At 47.2% G+C, this 23,323-nt stretch overlaps 1 protein-coding gene across 3 annotated transcripts in view; it reads left to right on the top strand.

Moving 5' to 3' along the window:
* The window catches only part of LOC110517810 (metalloprotease TIKI1), a 140,034-nt gene extending 117,312 nt beyond the window's left edge, over positions 1 to 22,722 (top strand). The window contains exons 6-8 of one of the 3 annotated variants that reach the window (XR_005051621.1): positions 8,960 to 9,232; positions 21,756 to 22,116; positions 22,172 to 22,722. Coding sequence is in view for 1 of the 3 variants with exons in the window: in XM_036976592.1 (XP_036832487.1) it covers positions 8,960 to 9,232; positions 21,756 to 21,981 (499 nt within the window). In the remaining 2 variants the exon portion in view is untranslated. Of the gene's footprint in view, positions 1 to 8,959; positions 9,233 to 21,755 lie in introns of all 3 variants that reach the window. The other 2 variants (XR_005051622.1, XM_036976592.1) reach the window with 2 other exon arrangements.
* The last annotated feature ends 601 nt before the right edge of the window (positions 22,723 to 23,323 follow it).

The raw sequence follows: 23,323 nt of genomic DNA, 5'->3' as shown, positions 1-23,323 counted from the left end.
CTCCACACAGCTTCTCCACTTCACACAGCTGCTCCCACTATACACAGCTCCTCCACTCCACACAGCTGCTCCACTCCACACAGCTCCTCCACTCCACACAGCTCCTCCACTCCACACAGCTCCTTCTCTCCACACAGCTGCTCCACTCCACACAGCTCCTCCAATCCACACAGCTCCTTCCACTCCACACAGCTCCTCAACTCCACACAGCACTCCACACAGCTCCTCCACTCCACACAGCTCCTCCACTCCACACAGCTGCTCCCACTCTACACAGCTCCTCCACTCTACACAGCTCCTCCACTCCACACAGCTCCTCCACTCTACACAGCTGCTCCCACTCTACACAGCTCCTCCACTCTACACAGCTCCTCCACTCCACACAGCTCCTCCACTCCACACAGCTCCTCCACTCCACACAGCTCCTCCACTCTACACAGCTGCTCCCACTATACACAGCTCCTAAACTCCACACAGCTCCTCCACTCCACACAGCTCCTCCACTCCACACAGCTCCTACACTCCACACAGCTCCTACACTCCACACAGCTCCTACACTCCACACAGCTCCTCCACTCCACACAGCTCCTCCACTCCACACAGCTCCTCCACTCCACACAGCTCCTCCACTCCACACAGCTCCTACACTCCACACAGCTTCTCCACTTCACACAGCTGCTCCCACTATACACAGCTCCTCCACTCCACACAGCTGCTCCACTCCACACAGCTCCTCCACTCCACACAGCTCCTCCACTCCACACAGCTCCTTCTCTCCACACAGCTGCTCCACTCCACACAGCTCCTCCAATCCACACAGCTCCTTCCACTCCACACAGCTCCTCAACTCCACACAGCACTCCACACAGCTCCTCCACTCCACACAGCTCCTCCACTCCAAACAGCTGCTCCCACTCTACACAGCTCCTCCACTCCACACAGCTCCTCCACTCCACACAGCTGCTCCCACTCTACACAGCTCCTCCACTCTACACAGCTCCTCCACTCCACACAGCTCCTCCACTCTACACAGCTGCTCCCACTCTACACAGCTCCTCCACTCTACACAGCTCCTCCACTCCACACAGCTCCTCCACTCCACACAGCTCCTCCATTCCACACAGCTCCTCCACTCTACACAGCTGCTCCCACTATACACAGCTCCTAAACTCCACACAGCTCCTCCACTCCACACAGCTCCTCCACTCCACACAGCTGCTCCCACTATACACAGCTCCTCCACTCCACACAGCTCCTCCACCCCACACAGCTCCTCCACCCTACACAGCTCCTCCACTCCACACAGCTCCTCCCCTCTACACAGCTGCTCCCACTATACTCAGCTCCTCCACTCCACACAGTTCCTCCACTCCACACAGCTCCTCCACTCCACACAGCTCCTCCACCCCACACAGCTCCTCCACCCTACACAGCTCCTCCACTCCACACAGCTCCTCCACTCTACACAGCTGCTCCCACTATACACAGCTCCTCCACTCCACACAGCTCCTCCACTCCACACAGCTGCTCCAACTATACACAGCTCCTCCACCCCATACAGCTCCTCCACCCCACACAGCTCCCCCACCCTACACTGCTCCTCCACTCCACACAGCTCCTCCACTCCACACAGCTCCTCCACCCCACACAGCTCCTCCACCCTACACAGCTCCTCCACGCCACACAGCTCCTCCACTCCACACAGCTCCTCCACCCCACACAGCTCCTCCACCCTACACAGCTCCTCCACTCCACACAGCTCCTCCACTCCACACAGCTCCTCCACTCCACACAGCTGCTCCCACTATACACAGCTCCTCCACTCCACACAGCTCCTCCACTCCACACAGCTGCTCCCACTATACACAGCTCCTCCACTCCAAACAGCTCCTCCACTCCACACAGCTGCTCCCACTATACACAGCTCCTCCACTCCACACAGCTCCTCCACTCCACACAGCTCCTCCACTCCACACAGCTGCTCCCACTATACACAGCTCCTCCACTCCACACAGCTCCTCCACTCCACACAGCTGCTCCCACTCTACACAGCTCCTCCACTCCAAACAGCTCCTCCACTCCACACAGCTGCTCCCACTCTACACAGCTCCTCCACTCCACACAGCTCCTCCACTCCACACAGCTGCTCCACTCCACACAGCTCCTCCACCCCACACAGCTCCTCTACTCCACACAGCTCCTCCACTCCACACAGCTCCTCCACCCCACACAGCTCCTCCACCCTACACAGCTCCTCCACTACACACAGCTGCTCCACTCCACACAGCTCCTCCACCCTACACAGCTCCTCCACTACACACAGCTGCTCCACTCCACACAGCTCCTCCACCCTACATAGCTCCTCCACTCCACACAGCTTCTCCACTCCACACAGCTCCTCCACCCTACACAGCTCCTCCACTCCACACAGCTGCTCCACTCCACACAGCTCCTCCACCCTACACAGCTGCTCCACTCCACACATGCAGTTTAAATGTTGATTTGCGCTGCTCGTACTCTGTTGTAATTGACAGAAGGTTCTGAGTGTTCAGACTAGTGGCACATTCAATATAACTGGGGAAAAACGAGGTCCGACTGGGAAAATATTCATCCAACATCCAAAACGGTCATCCAAACTTGGAATTCCAAGTCGGAAACTCTGGCATCTTTCTCGGGCTATTTTTTTCAGTTCCCATTTGTCTTCAAATGATGGTTGTGACACGTCAGACTGGTGGTACATAGTGACTGGTGACTGGTGGTATATAGTGACTGGTGGTACATAGTGACTGGTGGTATATAGTGACTGGTGGTATATAGTGACTATAGTGACTGGTGGTATATAGTGACTGGTGGTATATAGTGACTATAGTGACTGGTGGTATATAGTGACTATAGTGACTGGTGGTATATAGTGACTGGTGGTATATAGTGACTGGTGGTATATAGTGACTGGTGGTATATAGTGACTGGTGGTACATAGTGACTGGTGGTATATAGTGACTGGTGGTATATAGTGACTGGTGGTACATAGTGACTGGTGGTATATAGTGACTGGTGGTATATAGTGACTGGTGGTATATAGTGACTGGTGGTATATAGTGACTGGTGGTATATAGTGACTGGTGGTACATAGTGACTGGTGGTATATAGTGACTGGTGGTATATAGTGACTGGTGGTACATAGTGACTGGTGGTATATTGTGACTGGTGGTACATAGTGACTGGTGGTATATAGTGACTGGTGGTATATGGTGACTGGTGGTACATAGTGACTGGTGGTATATAGTGACTGGTTGTATATAGTGACTGGTGGTATATAGTGACTGGTGGTACATAGTGACTGGTGGTATATAGTGACTGGTGGTATATAGTGACTGGTTGTATATAGTGACTGGTGGTATATAGTGACTGGTGGTACATAGTGATTGGTGGTATATGGTGACTGGTGGTATATAGTGACTGGTGGTACATAGTGACTGGTGGTACATAGTGACTGGTGGTATATAGTGACTGGTGGTATATAGTGACTGGTGGTACATAGTGACTGGTGGTACATAGTGACTGGTGGTATATAGTGACTGGTGGTACATAGTGACTGGTGGTATATTGTGACTGGTGGTACATAGTGACTGGTGGTACATAGTGACTGGTGGTATATAGTGACTGGTGGTATATAGTGACTGGTGGTACATAGTGACTGGTGGTATACCGTGACTGGTGGTACATATCGACTTGTGGTACATAGTGACAGGTGGTAATCATGTCTCTACTGACAATTTGAATGCACAAAAATCCCGTGATGAGATCCTGAGGCCCATTTTGTGTAAGGTATCTGTGGCCAACAGATGCATATCTGTATTCCCAGTCATTTGAATTGACTGAATTCCTCATATGAACTGTAACTCGGTAAAATCTTTTAAAATATTGCATGTTGTGTTTATATTTTTGTTCAGTGTAGATTGTGTTGAATGATTTGGTGATTTGCTACCAGACCTTTAGGATAAGGCCCAGATGCAGACAGTTCAAAGTAACAAATGTTTATTTACAAAAACCGCCAGAACTAGAAACAATGAACTAACATGAAGCAGGGGTAGAGGGGAAAAAACAGCTGGCAAACTTGACGCGACAAGACGAACTGGCAACAGACAAACAGACAACACAGGTATAAATACACCGGGGATAATGGGGAAGATGGGCAACACCTGGAGGGGGTGGAAACAAGCACATAGACAGGCGAAACAGATCAGGGTGTGACACTTGCACTATAAACAGGACTTTCCAAATTGGTCTGGCAAATCTGGCCACATTAAGATTGTATTATTTTACTGTACAGTAATGTACAGATTAATGTACATTTGCTCATTTGTTTTATTAAACATACAATAGTCAATATAACATTTATTTGAACCTGCATCAAAGACAGACAACCAATAATAATTTGTCTCTAATCTGTATCGCTGAAGCGTTACAGATGGCTGAATCGTTACAGATGGCTGAATCGTTACAGATGGCTGAAGCCTTACAGATGGCTGAATCGTTACAGATGGCTGAATCGTTACAGACGGCTGAAGCCTTACAGATGGCTGAAGCCTTACAGATGGCTGAAGCCTTACAGATGGCTGAATCGTTACAGATGGCTGAAGCGTTACAGATGGCTGAAGCGTTGCAGATGGCTGAAGCCTTACAGATGGCTGAAGCATTACAGATGGCTGAAGTGTTACAGATGGCTGAAGCCTTACAGATGGCTGAAGCGTTACAGATGGCTGAATCGTTACAGATGGCTGAAGCGTTACAGATGGCTGAAGTGTTACAGATGGCTGAAGCCTTACAGATGGCTGAAGCCTTACAGATGGCTGAAGCGTTACAGATTACGTGATAGAAATGTAATGCTAATTTCTGATTGAGATGACATATGCAGAATTTACCGGAATGCATTCTCTAACACAGGAACGTTGTGTTTACATTTCAATCACGCTGTAACGTTGAACTTCCTCAATATATATTGAATAGAGTCCCTTGTCTTATTTACATTTTCATAAAACGTACACTACCGGTCAAAGGTTTGAACACTCCTACTCATTCAAGGTTTTTTTTAAATATTTAACTATCTTCTACATTGTAGAATAATAGTGAAAACATCAAAACTATGAAATAACACACATGGAATCATGTAGTAACCAAAAAAGTGTTATTAAACAAATCTCAAAATTGTATTTGAGATTCTTGAAAGTAGCCACCCTTTGCCTTGATGACAGCTTTCCACACTCTTGGCATTCCCTCAACCAGCTTCATGAGGTAAATTACATTTCAATTAACAGGTGTGCCTTGTTAAAAGTTAATTTGTAGAATTTCTTTCCTTCGTAATGCGTTTGAGCCAATCAGTTGTGTTGTGACAAGGTAGGGGTGGTAAACAGAAGATAGCCCTATTTGGTAAAAGACCAAGTCCATATTATGGCAAGAACAGCTCAAATAAGCAAAGAGAAACGACAGTCCATCATTACTTTAAGACATGAAGGTCAGTCAATGCGGAAAATTTCAAAAACGTTTAAAGTTTTTTCAAGTGCAGTCACAGAATCCATCAAGTGCTATGATAAAACTGGCTCTCGTGAGGACCACCACTGGAAAGGAAGACCCAGAGTTCCCTCTGCTGCAGAGGATAAGTTCATTAGAGTTTCCAGTCTCGGAAATTGCAGCACAAATAACTGCTTCACAGAGTTCAAGTAACAGACACATCTCAACATCAACTGTTCAGGGGAGACCGTGTGAATCAGGCTTTCATGGTTGAATTGCTGCAAAGAAACCACTACTAAAGGACACCAATAATAAGAAGAGACTTGCTTGGGCCAAGAAACACGAGCAATGGACATTAGACTGGTGGAAATCTGTCCTTTGGTCTGACTAGTCCAAATTTGAGATTTTTGGTTCCAACCGCCGTGTCTTTGTGAGATGCAGAGTAGTTGAACAGATGATCTCCGCATATGTGGTTCCCACCGTGAAGCATGGAGGAGGAGGTGTGATGGTGTGGGGATGCTTTGCTGGTGACACTGTCAGTAATTTATTTAGATTTCAAGGCACACTTAACCAGCATGTCTACCACAGCATTCTGCAGCGATACGCCATCCAATCTGGTTTTGCGCTTAGTGGGACCATAATTTGTTTTTCAACAGGACAATGACCCAACACACATCCAGGCTGTATAAGGGCTATTTCACCAAGAAGGAGAGTGATGGAGTGCTGCATTAGATGACCTGGCCTCCACAATCACCTGACCTCCACCCAATTGAGATGGTTTGGGATGAATTGCACCGCAGAGTGAAGGAAAAGCAGCCAACAAGTGCTCAGCATATGTGGGAACTCCTTCAAGACTGTTGGAAAAGTATTCCAGGTGAAACTGGTTGAGAGAATACCAAAAGTGTGCAACGTTTCCATCAAGGCAAATGGTGGCTACTTTGAAGAATCTACAATATAAAATATATTTAGATTTGTTTAACACTTTTTTGGTTACTACATGATTCTGTATGTGTTATTTCTTAGTTTTGTTGTCTTCACTATTATTCTACAACGTAGAAAATAGTACAAATAAAGAATAGCCTTTGATTGAGTAGGTGTGTCCAAACTTTTCACTGGAACTGTATATGCTGTGTTATTAAGTGCAAGTAAAGGATTGTGAAGGCCTATCTTCTCCTGTCTGCTTGTCCAGTCTCCCTGGGTGACGATCTCTTTCCTATCTTCTCCTGTCTGCTTGTCCAGTCTCCCTGGGTGGCGATCTCTTTCCTATCTTCTCCTGTCTGCTTGTCCAGTCTCCCTGGGTGGCGATCTCTTTCCTATCTTCTCCTGTCTGCTTGTCCAGACTCACTGGGTGGCGATCTCTTTCCTATCTTCTCCTGTCTGCTTGTCCAGTCTCCCTGGGTGACGATCTCTTTCCTATCTTCTCCTGTCTGCTTGTCCAGTCTCCCTGGGTGGCGATCTCTTTCCTATCTTCTCCTGTCTGCTTGTCCAGTCTCCCTGGGTGGCGAGCTCTTTCCTATCTTCTCCTGTCTGCTTGTCCAGTCTCCCTGGGTGACGATCTCTTTCCTATCTTCTCCTGTCTGCTTGTCCAGTCTCCCTGGGTGGCGATCTCTTCCCTGTCTTCTCCTGTCTGCTTGTCCAGACTCCCTGGGTGTCGATCTCTTTCCTATCTTCTCCTGTCTGCTTGTCCAGTCTCCCTGGGTGACGATCTCTTTCCTATCTTCTCCTGTCTGCTTGTCCAGACTCCCTGGGTGGCAATCTCTTTTTGGTGATCAGTTGAATATCTTGCCTCGTCTCTCCTGTCAGCTGCATATGGATCTCCGTCCTGTCTCTAACCTCACCACCACCACATAGCTGTATGGATTATATCTCTAACCCTAACTACTCCCCACGACAGGCCCACACAGATCCTAAATCCCAGACACACTTCGAGAGGAGATGAGATGGTGAAGATAGGGTTTCACCCTAGGAAAAATAATCCCCTTATCACAAGTTAAAATGTTAGATACTGCATGTCCTCCTGAATCTCATCTCAGCTTTCTCTCTTTCACTCTCTCTCTGTTAGTCTCTCTATCTCTATATCTCCCTTTTTTACACACACACACACACACACATACACACTTCACACACTTCACACACACACACATCGCATTTTTTTCTGAAATGAATGGGACTGGAGATTGGAGGAGAAACTGAATGTCTGGAGGGATGATCGTAAATATCCCATTGCAAATATGCGACAACAAAGTGGATAGGGTTTTGACCAGTTTATCTCCAGCTCCAACAGATTTATGTAACGTTTGATAAATGATGTGAAGCCATGTCTGTTTAGCTGTTGTTTGAATGATGGACCAATGATTCATCCGAAGCAGATGGGTCTGAAGAATAATTCTTGTGATTCTCTTGTAAGGCTTCAGAAGGATCATACTTCCCCGTATGTGTTTTCACCAGTGGAGGAGCGATCAGGGCCGGACGACTGCATTTGGGGGCATGAAGCACAGAGAAAATGCTGCCGTTTTTAAATCTAATTTCCTGAAATTCTACACTTTTTTTTCGCCATGGGGCAGGGATAGATTGTTTTTCTGATTTATAGCTCATCGCTTTTGTTAATATTTTTCCATGGTGCTCTTTTAAAGCAAATTTACTCAAATTCTACACATTTTGCTATAATCTGCCCCCCCCCCCCCCCCCCAAGCACCAACCCTGCCCCCCCCCCACCAAGCACCAACCCTGCCCCCCCCACCAAGCACCAACCCTGCCCCCCCCACCAAGCACCAACCCTGCCCCCCCCCACCAAGCACCAACCCTGCCCCCCCCCACCAAGCACCAACCCTGCCCCCCCCCCACCAAGCACCAACCCTGCCCCCCCCCACCAAGCACCAACCCTGCCCCCCCCCCCACCAATCACCAACCCTGCCCCCCCCCCACCAATCACCAACCCTGCCCCCCCCCCACCAATCACCAACCCTGCCCCCCCCACCAAGCACCAACCCAGCCCCCCCCCCACCAAGCACCAACCCTGCCCCCCCCACCCTCCCCCACCAAGCACCAACCCTGCCCCCCCCCCCCCCCACCAAGCACCAACCCTGCCCCCCCCCCCACCAAGCACCGACCCTGCCCCCCCCCCACCAATCACCAACCCTGCCCCCCCCCCACCAAGCACCAACCCTGCCCCCCCCCCCCCCCCCAAGCACCAACCCTGCCCCCCCCCCCCCCCACCAAGCACCAACCCTGCCCCCCCCCCCCCACCAAGCACCAACCCTGCCCCCTGACTACAATTCCCTGTTTGGTCATAAAGTAGTATTTTCCAGGCATTGGAAGCTGGTGTCAACTGTTCACATGTTAAATCCAAAGGCATTTGGATGTTTCTATCAGTTCAGATGTTAAATCCAAAGGCATTTGGATGTTCAACTGTTCTCTATTTCTAACATTACTCTCTCCATCACCACAGTCGATCGAAATCCTCTACCGACCAGACGGGTCATTCTCCGGGTCAGAACCTGGATGAGTCCCCTTACCTGGAGCCGTTCCTCCACGAATTCCACGATGAGGAGCAACAGCACCCTCTGCAGGACAACCCACTACCCAACATACCTCGTCACTCCCCCAGCCTGGAGCTGATGGACACGATGGACCGCAAGCTGAAGAAGAAACGACGTAACAAACAGAGGAAACATCAGAGAAACAGACAGTTTAATGACCTCTGGGTTCGCATCGAGGAGAGGTGAGACAGGAGCCGTTGTTGTGCATTACTGTGTACTGTTGATAGTTCTACCAGAACAATGTGTACCGGTCCTGTGTGACTCAGTTGATAACAGTGTGACGTTATGTACCCAAAGTTGTGGGTTCAATTCCCACAGAGAACATGTACACATGTAGTGTGTTAGAGGGGGGAGGTAGGTATCCTAGTGGTTAGAGGGGGGAGGTAGGTATCCTAGTGGTTAGAGGGGGGAGGTAGGTATCCTAGTGGTTAGAGGGGGGAGATAGGTATCCTAGTGGTTGGAACGGGGGGGAGGTAGGTATCCTAGTGGTTAGAGGGGGAGTTAGGTATCCTAGTGGTTAGAGGGGGGAGGTAGGTATCCTAGTGGTTAGAGGGGGGAGGTAGGTATCCTAGTGGTTAGAGGGGGGAGATAGGTATCCTAGTGGTTAGAGGGGGGGAGGTAGGTATCCTAGTGGTTAGAGGGGGGAGGTAGGTATCCTAGTGGTTAGAGGGGGGAGGTAGGTATCCTAGTGGTTAGAGGGGGGAGGTAGGTATCCTAGTGGTTAGAGGGGGGAGGCAGGTAGCCTAGTGGTTAGAGGGGGGAGGTAGGTATCCTAGTGGTTAGAGGGGGGAGGCAGGTAGCCTAGTGGTTAGAGGGGGGAGGTAGGTAGCCTAGTGGTTAGAGGGGGGAGGTAGGTATCCTAGTGGTTAGAGGGGGGAGGCAGGTAGCCTAGTGGTGTGAGGGGAGAGGCAGGTAGCCTAGTGGTTAGAGGGGGGAGGTAGGTATCCTAGTTGTTAGAGGGGGGAGGCAGGTAGCCTAGTGGTGTGAGGGGGGAGGCAGGTAGCCTAGTGGTTAGAGGGGGGAGGCAGGTAGCCTAGTGGTTAGAGGGGGGAGGTAGGTATCCTAGTGGTTAGAGGGGGGAGGTAGGTATCCTAGTGGTTAGAGGAGGGAGGCAGGTAGCCTAGTGGTTAGAGGGGGGAGGCAGGTAGCCTAGTGGTTAGAGGGGGGGAGGTAGGTATCCTAGTGGTTAGAGGGGGGAGGTAGGTATCCTAGTGGTTAGAGGGGGGAGGCAGGTAGCCTAGTGGTTAGAGGGGGGAGGCTGGTAGCCTAGTGGTTAGAGGGGGGAGGCAGGTAGCCTAGTGGTTAGAGGGGGGGAGGTAGGTAGCCTAGTGGTTAGAGGGGGGAGGTAGGTATCCTAGTGGTTAGAGGGGGGAGGCAGGTAGCCTAGTGGTGTGAGGGGAGAGGCAGGTAGCCTAGTGGTTAGAGGGGGGAGGTAGGTATCCTAGTGGTTAGAGGGGGGAGGCAGGTAGCCTAGTGGTGTGAGGGGGGAGGCAGGTAGCCTAGTGGTTAGAGGGGGGAGGCAGGTAGCCTAGTGGTTAGAGGGGGGAGGTAGGTATCCTAGTGGTTAGAGGGGGGAGGTAGGTATCCTAGTGGTTAGAGGAGGGAGGCAGGTAGCCTAGTGGTTAGAGGGGGGAGGCAGGTAGCCTAGTGGTTAGAGGGGGGGAGGTAGGTATCCTAGTGGTTAGAGGGGGGAGGTAGGTATCCTAGTGGTTAGAGGGGGGAGGCAGGTAGCCTAGTGGTTAGAGGGGGGAGGCTGGTAGCCTAGTGGTTAGAGGGGGGAGGCAGGTAGCCTAGTGGTTAGAGGGGGGGAGGCAGGTAGCCTAGTGGTTAGAGGGGGGAGGTAGGTATCGTAGTGGTTAGAGGGGGGAGATAGGTATCCTAGTGGTTAGAGGGGGGGAGGTAGGTATCCTAGTGGTTAGAGGGGGGAGGCAGGTAGCCTAGTGGTTAGAGGGGGGAGGCAGGTAGCCTAGTGGTTAGAGGGGGGGAGGCAGGTAGCCTAGTGGTTAGAGGGGGGAGGCAGGTATCCTAGTGGTTAGAGGGAGGAGGCAGGTATCCTAGTGGTTAGAGGGGGGAGGCAGGTAGCCTAGTGGTTAGAGGGGGGAGGCAGGTAGCCTAGTGGTTAGAGGGGGGAGGCAGGTAGCCTAGTGGTTAGAGGGGGGAGGTAGGTATCCTAGTGGTGTGAGGGGAGAGGCAGGTAGCCTAGTGGTTAGAGGGGGGAGGTAGGTATCCTAGTGGTTAGAGGGGGGAGGCAGGTAGCCTAGTGGTGTGAGGGGGGAGGCAGGTAGCCTAGTGGTTAGAGGGGGGAGGCAGGTAGCCTAGTGGTTAGAGGGGGGAGGTAGGTATCCTAGTGGTTAGAGGGGGGAGGTAGGTATCCTAGTGGTTAGAGGAGGGAGGCAGGTAGCCTAGTGGTTAGAGGGGGGAGGCAGGTAGCCTAGTGGTTAGAGGGGGGGAGGTAGGTATCCTAGTGGTTAGAGGGGGGAGGTAGGTATCCTAGTGGTTAGAGGGGGGAGGCAGGTAGCCTAGTGGTTAGAGGGGGAGGCTGGTAGCCTAGTGGTTAGAGGGGGGAGGCAGGTAGCCTAGTGGTTAGAGGGGGGGAGGCAGGTAGCCTAGTGGTTAGAGGGGGGAGGTAGGTATCGTAGTGGTTAGAGGGGGGAGATAGGTATCCTAGTGGTTAGAGGGGGGGAGGTAGGTATCCTAGTGGTTAGAGGGGGGAGGCAGGTAGCCTAGTGGTTAGAGGGGGGAGGCAGGTAGCCTAGTGGTTAGAGTGGGGGAGGCAGGTAGCCTAGTGGTTAGAGGGGGGGAGGCAGGTATCCTAGTGGTTAGAGGGAGGAGGCAGGTATCCTAGTGGTTAGAGGGGGGAGGCAGGTAGCCTAGTGGTTAGAGGGGGGAGGTAGGTATCCTAGTGGTTAGAGGAGGGAGGCAGGTAGCCTAGTGGTGTGAGGGGGGAGGTAGGTATCCTAGTGGTTAGAGGGAGGAGGCAGGTATCCTAGTGGTTAGAGGGGGGAGGTAGGTATCCTAGTGGTTAGAGGGGGGAGGCAGGTAGCCTAGTGGTTAGAGGGGGGAGGTAGGTATCCTAGTGGTTAGAGGGGGGAGGCAGGTAGCCTAGTGGTTAGAGGGGGAGGCAGGTAGCCTAGTGGTTAGAGTGGGGGGGGCAGGTAGCCTAGTGGTTAGAGGGGGGGAGGCAGGTAGCCTAGTGGTTAGAGGGGGGAGGTAGGTATCCTAGTGGTTAGAGGGGGGAGGTAGGTATCCTAGTGGTTAGAGGGGGGAGGTAGGTATCCTAGTGGTTAGAGGGGGGGAGGTAGGTATCCTAGTGGTTAGAGGGGGGAGACAGGTATCCTAGTGGTTAGAGGGGGGAGACAGGTAGCCTAGTGGTTAGAGGGGGGAGGTAGGTATCCTAGTGGTTAGAGGGGGGGAGGCAGGTAGCCTAGTGGTTAGAGGGGGGGAGGCAGGTAGCCTAGTGGTTAGAGGGGGGAGGCAGGTATCCTAGTGGTTAGAGGGGGGGAGGCAGGTAGCCTAGTGGTTAGAGGGGGGAGGCAGGTATCCTAGTGGTTAGAGGGGGGGAGGCAGGTAGCCTAGTGGTTAGAGGAGGGAGGCAGGTAGCCTAGTGGTTAGAGGGGGGAGGTAGGTATCCTAGTGGTTAGAGGGGGGGAGACAGGTAGCCTAGTGGTTAGAGGGGGGAGGCAGGTAGCCTAGTGGTTAGAGGGGGGAGGTAGGTATCCTAGTGGTTAGAGGGGGGAGGCAGGTAGCCTAGTGGTTAGAGGGGGGAGGTAGGTATCCTAGTGGTTAGAGGGGGGAGGTAGGTAGCCTAGCGGTTAGAGGGGGAGAGGCAGGTAGCCTAGTGGTTAGAGGGGGGAGGCAGGTAGCCTAGTGGTTAGAGGGGGGAGGCAGGTAGCCTAGTGGTTAGAGGGAGGAGGTAGGTATCCTAGTGGTTAGAGGGGGGAGGCAGGTAGCCTAGTGGTTAGAGGGGGGAGGTAGGTATCCTAGTGGTTAGAGGGGGGGAGGCAGGTAGCCTAGTGGTTAGAGGGGGGAGGTAGGTATCCTAGTGGTTAGAGGGGGGAGGTAGGTATCCTAGTGGTTAGAGGGGGGAGGTAGGTATCCTAGTGGTTAGAGTGTGGAGGTAGGTATCCTAGTGGTTAGAGGGGGGGAGGCAGGTAGCCTAGTGGTTAGAGGGGGGGACGCAGGTAGCCTAGTGGTTAGAGGGGGGAGGTAGGTATCCTAGTGGTTAGAGGGGGGAGGTAGGTATCCTAGTGGTTAGAGGGGGGGAGGTAGGTATCCTAGTGGTTAGAGGGGGGAGGTAGGTATCCTAGTGGATAGAGGGGGGGAGGCAGGTAGCCTAGTGGTTAGAGGGGGGAGGCAGGTATCTTAGTGGTTAGAGGGGGGGGGCAGGTAGCCTAGTGGTTAGAGGGGGGAGGCAGGTAGCCTAGTGGTTAGAGGGGGGGAGGCAGGTAGCCTAGTGGTTAGAGGGGGGAGGTAGGTAGCCTAGTGGTTAGAGTGTTGGACTAGTAACCGAAAGGTTGCAAGTTCAAACCCCCGAGCTGACAAGGTAAAAATCTGTTGTTCTGCCCCTGAACAAGGCAGTTAACCCACTGTTCCTAGACCAGTTAACCCACTGTTCCTAGACCAGTTAACCCACTGTTCCTAGACCAGTTAACCCACTGTTCCTAGACCAGTTAACCCACTGTTCCTAGACCAGTTAACCCACTGTTCCTAGACCAGTTAACCCACTGTTCCTAGACCAGTTAACTCACTGTTCCTAGACCAGTTAACCCACTGTTCCTAGACCAGTTAACCCACTGTTCCTAGACCAGTTAACCCACTGTTCCTAGACCAGTTGACCCACTGTTCCTAGACCAGTTAACCCACTGTTCCTAGACCAGTTAACCCACTGTTCCTAGACCAGTTAATCCACTGTTCCTAGGCTGTCATTGTAATTAAGTATTTGTTCCTAACTGACTTGCCTGGTTAAATATTTTTTATTATTGTAAGTCACTTTGGCTAAGAGCATCAGCTAAATGGTATATATTAAATGACTATGGGTGGTAGCTGGCATACCAGTAGTTTATGATGATGTATGTTCCTAAGAATGGGGAAGGGCATGGAGAGAGAAGTATTGAATTCACATGTCAGGTAAATGTCAAGACAGTTCAAGGGGTTAAGTACTAGGTAGGTATCACTTTCGTGCTCAAGTCTGGGCAGTCATAGCTGCTCTGTCTACAGGATCTACCCTCTAACTGACAGAGACCCCGCAGGCACAACGACCCATCATATCACATCACAGCCTCCCCATGAGATACCTCCTTCCAGACTGGTTCTCTCCTGGTTCAGTGTTATGGATCCTAAGGAAAGGAAATACGTTGTGGAAGGTTGTAGCTACCGGCAAGAGACCTTTGTGACGGAAAATATGATCCTCTTTTATTTTTTTATTTGAATATGATCACAAAGAGACTATTGTTGAATTTGCCGTGAAGAATAACCACACACTTGTTACTTGGTTGATTCTCTGACTGACTGTTTGGTATATTTATAACTCTAAGGCCAGTTTCCTAAACTCGGACTGAAAAGCATGCTCAATGGAACTGTGAATTGAAAGGTCTTTTTAGTCCTGAAAATAAAATAACATGGGATGTTTCTAAATACATTTCCCCCAAAAGTCAACTTCAGACGTTTGTATATTATGTCTGAAAAAAATGTTTTAAAAATGGTACATTATGGTTAATATTCAGGAAGGTAGCCTGCTGAGTTTTACTCTAAACAGAGCATTGTACACTGTGTTTCCAGTGTTGGGGAGTACAGAGGAAGGTCTCTCTGGTTGATTTGATGCGTGGCCACATGCAGACATGTCAGACCTGATTATACTTCACCCTCCTGAGTTCACTGGCTCTGCTTTGTAAACGCAGGTTCAACTAAAATAAACTTGAGATCCCGTCCCAAATGGCACCCTGTTCTCTATACAGTGCACTACTTTTAACCAGAGTGGGCCTGGAATGACCATAGGGCTCTGGTCAAAAGTAGTGCACTATATTAGGAAATAGGGTTCTATTTGGGACTCGTACCTGCTTATAGGCTCAGTCAGTATTCCCGGCAATCAAACACAGCAGAAAACAAAATGAATAACTATTCTGAATGTACCTTTCTAAAATAAGCAGCAAATTCAGGGCTAGGTTATATCCAAGAGAGACAGCTGGCTCTTGTAACCAAGGACAATCAATGAAAAGTCAATATTATTAACTACTAACATATGTCCAGTGATGAAAAGAGCCTAATTATATATGCTAGGTAAATTATGCCTCTGGTCAGTTTGTCGTTGCGTCCCCAAATGGCTTCGTATGACTATAGGCCCTGGTGCACTATCTAGGGAATATGGTGCAATTTGGGACTGAATCCTAGTCATCACAGGCCTGCTGACTTCTGGCCCATTATGCCTTCACCATGTCACCAGTTCAGTCCTCAATAAGTACCAAAATTGTCAAATAACAACCTCAATTGAAACATTGCTCATTAATTTCATTCCAGCTTAGAATTCAACCGTTTTTTTTTTATTTTCTTTACTAATGGGAGGTAGTTACAGAGCTGCGTTTCTCTCTACCAATAGTGGCAGGCGGAGGAACCTGTCCGTTTGTTGTGATTGGCAGAGTCCCAATAAGCCCGGACTTTAGTTCCTGGATCTAACAGGCGTACATCAAAGAGACTGGCATGTTTCTGGATTCATCCTGATCAGGCTGATGATTTCCAGAGTTCTGACAAACTAGGTTCTAAGGTTCTGGAATTCTCTGTTTGACATCGTCATGTAGCATTAGCAGCTAAACTAGCAACAGTATCAATGTTTGACCTCATTATGTAACGACAGTTAAAATTAGGAACAGTATCAATGTTTGACTCCTCTATATCTGACTGGGTTAATAACTCCTCTATATCTGACTGGGTAAATAACTCCTCTGACTGGGTTAATAACTCCTCTATATCTGACTGGGTTAATAACTTCTCTATATCTGACTGGGTAAATAACTCCTCTGACTGGGTTAATAACTCCTCTATATCTGACTGGGTTAATAACTCCTCTATATCTGACTGGGTAAATAACTCCTCTATATCTGACTGGGTAAATAACTCCTCTATATCTGACTGGGTTAATAACTTCTCTATATCTGACTGGGTAAATAACTCCTCTGACTGGGTTAATAACTCCTCTATATCTGACTGGGTAAATAACTCCTCTGACTGGGTTAATAACTCCTCTATATCTGACTGGGTAAATAACTCCTCTATATCTGACTGGGTTAATAACTCCTCTATATCTGACTGGGTTAATAACTCCTCTGACTGGGTAAATAACTCCTCTATATCTGACTGGGTAAATAACTCCTCTATATCTGACTGGGGAATAACTCCTCTGACTGGGTAAATAACTCCTCTATATCTGACTGGGTAAATAACTCCTCTATATCTGACTGGGTTAATAACTCCTCCATATCTGACTGGGTTAATAACTCCTCTGACTGGGTTAATAACTCCTCTATATCTGACTGGGTTAATAACTCCTCTGACTGGGTTAATAACTTCTCTATATCTGACTGGGTTAACAACTCCTCTATATTTGACTGGGTAAATAACTCCTCTATATCTGACTGGGTTAATAACTCCTCTGACTGGGTAAATAACTCCTCTATATCTGACTGGGTTAATAACTCCTCTATATCTGACTGGGTAAATAACTCCTCTATATCTGACTGGGTAAATAACTCCTCTATATCTGACTGGGTAAATAACTCCTCTGACTGGGTAAATAACTCCTCTATATCTGACTGGGTTAATAACTCCTCTGACTGGGTTAATACCTCCTCTATATCTGACTGGGTTAATAACTCCTCTGACTGGGTTAATAACTTCTCTATATCTGACTGGGTTAATAACTACTCTGACTGGGTAAATAACTCCTCTATATCTGACTGGGTAAATAACTCCTCTATATCTGACTGGGTTAATAACTCCTCTATATCTGACTGGGTTAATAACTCCTCTATATCTGACTGGGTTAATAACTCCTCTATATCTGACTGGGTTAATAACTCCTCTATATCTGACTGGGTTAATAACTCCTCTATATCTGACTGGGCAAAAAACTCCTCTATATCTGACTGGGTAAATAACTCCTCTATATCTGACTGGGTAAATAACCCCTCTATATCTGACTGGGTAAATAACCCCTCTATATCTGACTGGGTTAATAACTCCTCTATATCTGACTGGGTAAATAACTCCTCTATATCTTACTGGGTAAATAACTCCTCTATATCTGACTGGGTAAATAACCCCTCTATATCTGACTGGGTAAATCACTCCTCTGACTGGGTTAATAACTCCTCTATATCTGACTGGGTTAATAACTCCTCTATATTTGACTGGGTAAATAACTCCTCTATATCTGACTAGGTAAATAACTCCTCTATATCTGACTGGGTTAATAACTTCTCTATATCTGACTGGGTAAATAACTCCTCTGACTGGGTTAATAACTCCTCTATATCTGACTGGGTTAATAACTCCTCTATATCTGACTGGGTAAATAACTCCTCTATATCTGACTGGGTAAATAACTCCTCTATATCTGACTGGGTTAATAACTTCTCTATATCTGACTGGGTAAATAACTCCTCTGACTGGGTTAATAACTCCTCTATATCTGACTGGGTAAATAACTCCTCTGACTGGGTTAATAACTCCTCTATATCTGACTGGGTAAATAACTCCTCTATATCTGACTGGGTTAATAACTCCTCTATATCTGACTGGGTTAATAACTCCTCTGACTGGGTAAATAACTCCTCTATATCTGACTGGGTAAATAACTCCTCTATATCTGACTGGGGAATAACTCCTCTGACTGGGTAAATAACTCCTCTATATCTGACTGGGTAAATAACTCCTCTATATCTGACTGGGTTAATAACTCCTCCATATCTGACTGGGTTAATAACTCCTCTGACTGGGTTAATAACTCCTCTATATCTGACTGGGTTAATAACTCCTCTGACTGGGTTAATAACTTCTCTATATCTGACTGGGTTAACAACTCCTCTATATTTGACTGGGTAAATAACTCCTCTATATCTGACTGGGTTAATAACTCCTCTGACTGGGTAAATAACTCCTCTATATCTGACTGGGTTAATAACTCCTCTATATCTGACTGGGTAAATAACTCCTCTATATCTGACTGGGTAAATAACTCCTCTATATCTGACTGGGTAAATAACTCCTCTGACTGGGTAAATAACTCCTCTATATCTGACTGGGTTAATAACTCCTCTGACTGGGTTAATACCTCCTCTATATCTGACTGGGTTAATAACTCCTCTGACTGGGTTAATAACTTCTCTATATCTGACTGGGTTAATAACTACTCTGACTGGGTAAATAACTCCTCTATATCTGACTGGGTAAATAACTCCTCTATATCTGACTGGGTTAATAACTCCTCTATATCTGACTGGGTTAATAACTCCTCTATATCTGACTGGGTTAATAACTCCTCTATATCTGACTGGGTTAATAACTCCTCTATATCTGACTGGGTTAATAACTCCTCTATATCTGACTGGGCAAAAAACTCCTCTATATCTGACTGGGTAAATAACTCCTCTATATCTGACTGGGTAAATAACCCCTCTATATCTGACTGGGTAAATAACCCCTCTATATCTGACTGGGTTAATAACTCCTCTATATCTGACTGGGTAAATAACTCCTCTATATCTTACTGGGTAAATAACTCCTCTATATCTGACTGGGTAAATAACCCCTCTATATCTGACTGGGTAAATCACTCCTCTGACTGGGTTAATAACTCCTCTATATCTGACTGGGTTAATAACTCCTCTATATTTGACTGGGTAAATAACTCCTCTATATCTGACTAGGTAAATAACTCCTCTATATCTGACTGGGTAAATAACTCCTCTATATCTGACTGGGTAAATAACTCCTCTATATCTGACTGGGTAAATAACTCCTCTATATCTGACTGGGTAAATAACCCCTCTATATCTGACTGGGTTAATAACCCCTCTATTTCTGACTGGGTTAATAACTCCTCTATATCTGACTGGGTAAATAACTCCTCTATATCTGACTGGGTAAATAACCCCTCTATATCTGACTGGGTTGATAACTCCTCCATATCTGACTGGGTAAATAACTCCTCTATATCTGGCTGGGTAAATAACTCCTCTATATCTGACTGGGTAAATAACCCCTCTATATCTGACTGGGTAAATAACTCCTCTATATCTGACTGGGTAAATAACCCCTCTATATCTGACTGGGTTAATAACTCCTCTATACCTGACTGGGTTAATAACCCATCTGACTGGGTAAATAACTCCTCTATATCTGACTGGGTTAATAACTCCTCTATATCTGACTGGGTTAATAACTCCTCTATATCTGACTGGGTTAATAACCCATCTGACTGGGTAAATAACTCCTCTATATCTGACTGGGTAAATAACTCCTCTATATTTGAATGAGTAAATAACTCCACTATATCTGACTGGGTAAATAACCCCTCTATATCTGACTGGGTTAATAACTCCTCTATATCTGACTGGGTAAATAACTCCTCTATATCTGACTGGGTTAATAACTCCTCTATATCTGACTGGGTTAATAATCTGACTGGGTTAATAACTCCTCTATATGTGACTGGGTAAATAACTCCTCTATATCTGACTGGGTTAATAACCCATCTGACTGGGTAAATAACTCCTCTATATCTGACTGGGTAAATAACTCCTCTATATCTGACTGGGTTAATAACTCCTCTATATCTGACTGGGTTAATAACTCCTCTATATCTGACTGGGTTAATAACTCCTCTATATCTGACTGGGTTAATAACTCCTCTATATCTGACTGGGTAAATAACTCCTCTATATCTGACTGGGCAAAAAACTCCTCTATATCTGACTGGGTAAATAACTCCTCTATATCTGACTGGGTAAATAACCCCTCTATATCTGACTGGGTAAATAACCCCTCTATATCTGACTGGGTTAATAACTCCTCTATATCTGACTGGGTAAATAACTCCTCTATATCTTACTGGGTAAATAACTCCTCTATATCTGACTGGGTAAATAACCCCTCTATATCTGACTGGGTAAATCACTCCTCTGACTGGGTTAATAACTCCTCTATATCTGACTGGGTTAATAACTCCTCTATATTTGACTGGGTAAATAACTCCTCTATATCTGACTAGGTAAATAACTCCTCTATATCTGACTGGGTAAATAACTCCTCTATATCTGACTGGGTAAATAACTCCTCTATATCTGACTGGGTAAATAACTCCTCTATATCTGACTGGGTAAATAACCCCTCTATATCTGACTGGGTTAATAACCCCTCTATTTCTGACTGGGTTAATAACTCCTCTATATCTGACTGGGTAAATAACTGCTCTGACTGGGTAAATAACTCCTCCGACTGGGTAAATAACTCCTCCGACTGGGTTAATAACTCCTCTATATCTGACTGGGTAAATAACTCCTCTATATCTGACTGGGTAAATAACCCCTCTATATCTGACTGGGTTGATAACTCCTCCATATCTGACTGGGTAAATAACTCCTCTATATCTGGCTGGGTAAATAACTCCTCTATATCTGACTGGGTAAATAACCCCTCTATATCTGACTGGGTAAATAACTCCTCTATATCTGACTGGGTAAATAACCCCTCTATATCTGACTGGGTTAATAACTCCTCTATACCTGACTGGGTTAATAACCCATCTGACTGGGTAAATAACTCCTCTATATCTGACTGGGTTAATAACTCCTCTATATCTGACTGGGTTAATAACCCATCTGACTGGGTAAATAACTCCTCTATATCTGACTGGGTAAATAACTCCTCTATATTTGAATGAGTAAATAACTCCACTATATCTGACTGGGTAAATAACCCCTCTATATCTGACTGGGTTAATAACTCCTCTATATCTGACTGGGTAAATAACTCCTCTATATCTGACTGGGTTAATAACTCCTCTATATCTGACTGGGTTAATAATCTGACTGGGTTAATAACTCCTCTATATTTGACTGGGTAAATAACTCCTCTATATCTGACTGGGTTAATAACCCATCTGACTGGGTAAATAACTCCTCTATATCTGACTGGGTTAATAACTCCTCTATATCTGACTGGGTAAATAACTCCTCTATATCTGACTGGGTTAATAACTCCTCTATATCTGACTGGGTTAATAACTCCTCTGACTGGGTAAATAACTCCTCTATATCTGACTGGGTGAATAACTGCTCATTATCTGACTGGGCAAATAACTAATAATATTATAATACTAATATAAAATAATATTTTGTTTTTATAATTTTTTTATTGAGGAAAGTCACGTTGAGATTACATAATATTTGTTTCAAGGGAGAGTCTGAGACCGTGTGTTGGCAGGGAATGTGTGACATCATCTCTCAACCCACAGACGGACATAACACACTGATTACTATCCGTGAGGAATCTAACATGACATAACTCCTATCCAATCTTAATCTAAAATAACACAACTCCTATCCCATCTTAATCTAACATGACATAACTCCTATCCAATCTTAATCTAACATAACATAACTCCTATCCAATCTTAATCTAACATGCAATCCTCTTGTCTCTGTTGTCTCTCAGCACCACAGTCCAGTCTCCTCCACCTCCTCTGGTGCATATCCTCAACGGTTACGTCACCGTAGGGCCTCACCACCATGACCTTGAAAGAGGCCTCGCCCACGGCCACGGCAGAACCAATCACCACAGGTGGTCGTCAGGCTGCTCCGCCTCCACGCCGCTGCCTGTCATCTGGTTACGGTTAACAGTATTGGTTCACACCTGGACACTGGTAGTAACTCTAGTCTAAAGTATGAGGTTGTTGGATAAAGTTTTACACAAAAACTGGAAGAAAAATCCTCATCAATCTATTTCAAAAACACTGTAATTCTGTATACTGTTAACACTGTTGGGTGACATCTGGACTGCACATCTAGTACAGGAGGTTCCTGGTTCAAAACCCTCCTGCTCTCATCTGGACTGCAGCACTAATGCAGGAGGTTCCTGGTTCAAAACCCTCCTGCTCTCATCTGGACTGCAGCACTAATGCAGGAGGTTCCTGGTTCAAAACCCTCCTGCTCTCATCTGGACTGCAGCACTAATGCAGGAGGTTCCTGGTTCAAAACCCTCCTGCTCTCATCTGGACTGCAGCACTAATGCAGGAGGTTACTGGTTCAAAACCCTCCTGCTCTCATCTGGACTCTAGTAGCAGATCTAGTACTGTAATCAGTGTTGGTTCACATCTGGACCCTGAATAACTAGTGCAGGAGGTTACTGGTTCAAACCCTTCCTGCTCTTAAACTGGAAGGAAAGGAATCATCTTTTTCAACACACAATGAGGTGAATCCTAACTTCAAGTGAAAATCGGACATAAGTGGAAGTTCGCATTCGTTCAAATCAGTCTAAACTGGATCTTTTTACATGTAATTTAGTACTTTATTTTTTACAAAAAAAAACGAATATATTATTAAGAACCCAAACAGCTCTTCCTTTTCTTCCGACCCTCTTCATTTATTCTTCCCTTTTTGAGGAATGTGTTTTGTATCGTGTAATACTGTCATGTTGTCTTGTCTCTGTCCTTTCCCTTCACCCTGTCTCCCTCTGCTGGTCGTGTCAGGTTACCTTTTCTCCCCTTCTTTCCCCCAGCTGTTCCCTGTCTCCTCCTAACTACCCATTCACCCCGTTCCCCACCTGTTCCCTTTTTCCCTCTGATTAGGTCCCTATATCTCCCTCTGTTTCTGCTCCTGTCCTTGTCGGATTCTTGTTTGTTTGTTTGTGTCATTCATGCCTGAACCAGACCATCGTCGTGTTACTGTAACCTTGTCCTGTCCTGTCGGAATCTGCCTGTCCGTCTGAGCCTACGTTTTGTTTTCGTCATTAAAGTAACTCTGTTTTGTTAATTCGCTTTTGGGTCCTCATTCACGCACCTTAACAGAAGAATCCGACCAAGAATGGACCCAGCGACTTCGGATCCTCTCCACTCAGCCGTCGAGATCCAGGGAGCGATGCTAGGCAGACACGAGCAGGAATTGTCTGCTGCTCGACATGCCGTTGAGACCCTGGCCACCCAAGTCTCCAACCTCACAGAACAGGTTCACCATCTCCGCCTCGATCCACCGGCCACTTCCAGGGCTTTCGAATCTCCGGAGCCC

Source organism: Oncorhynchus mykiss, chromosome 5 (genome assembly GCF_013265735.2).
Source record: "Oncorhynchus mykiss isolate Arlee chromosome 5, USDA_OmykA_1.1, whole genome shotgun sequence".
Taxonomy (NCBI): Eukaryota; Metazoa; Chordata; class Actinopteri; order Salmoniformes; family Salmonidae; genus Oncorhynchus; species Oncorhynchus mykiss.
The sequence above is the reverse complement of the archived record's forward strand: the minus strand, read 5'-3'. Positions and strand labels throughout refer to the sequence as shown.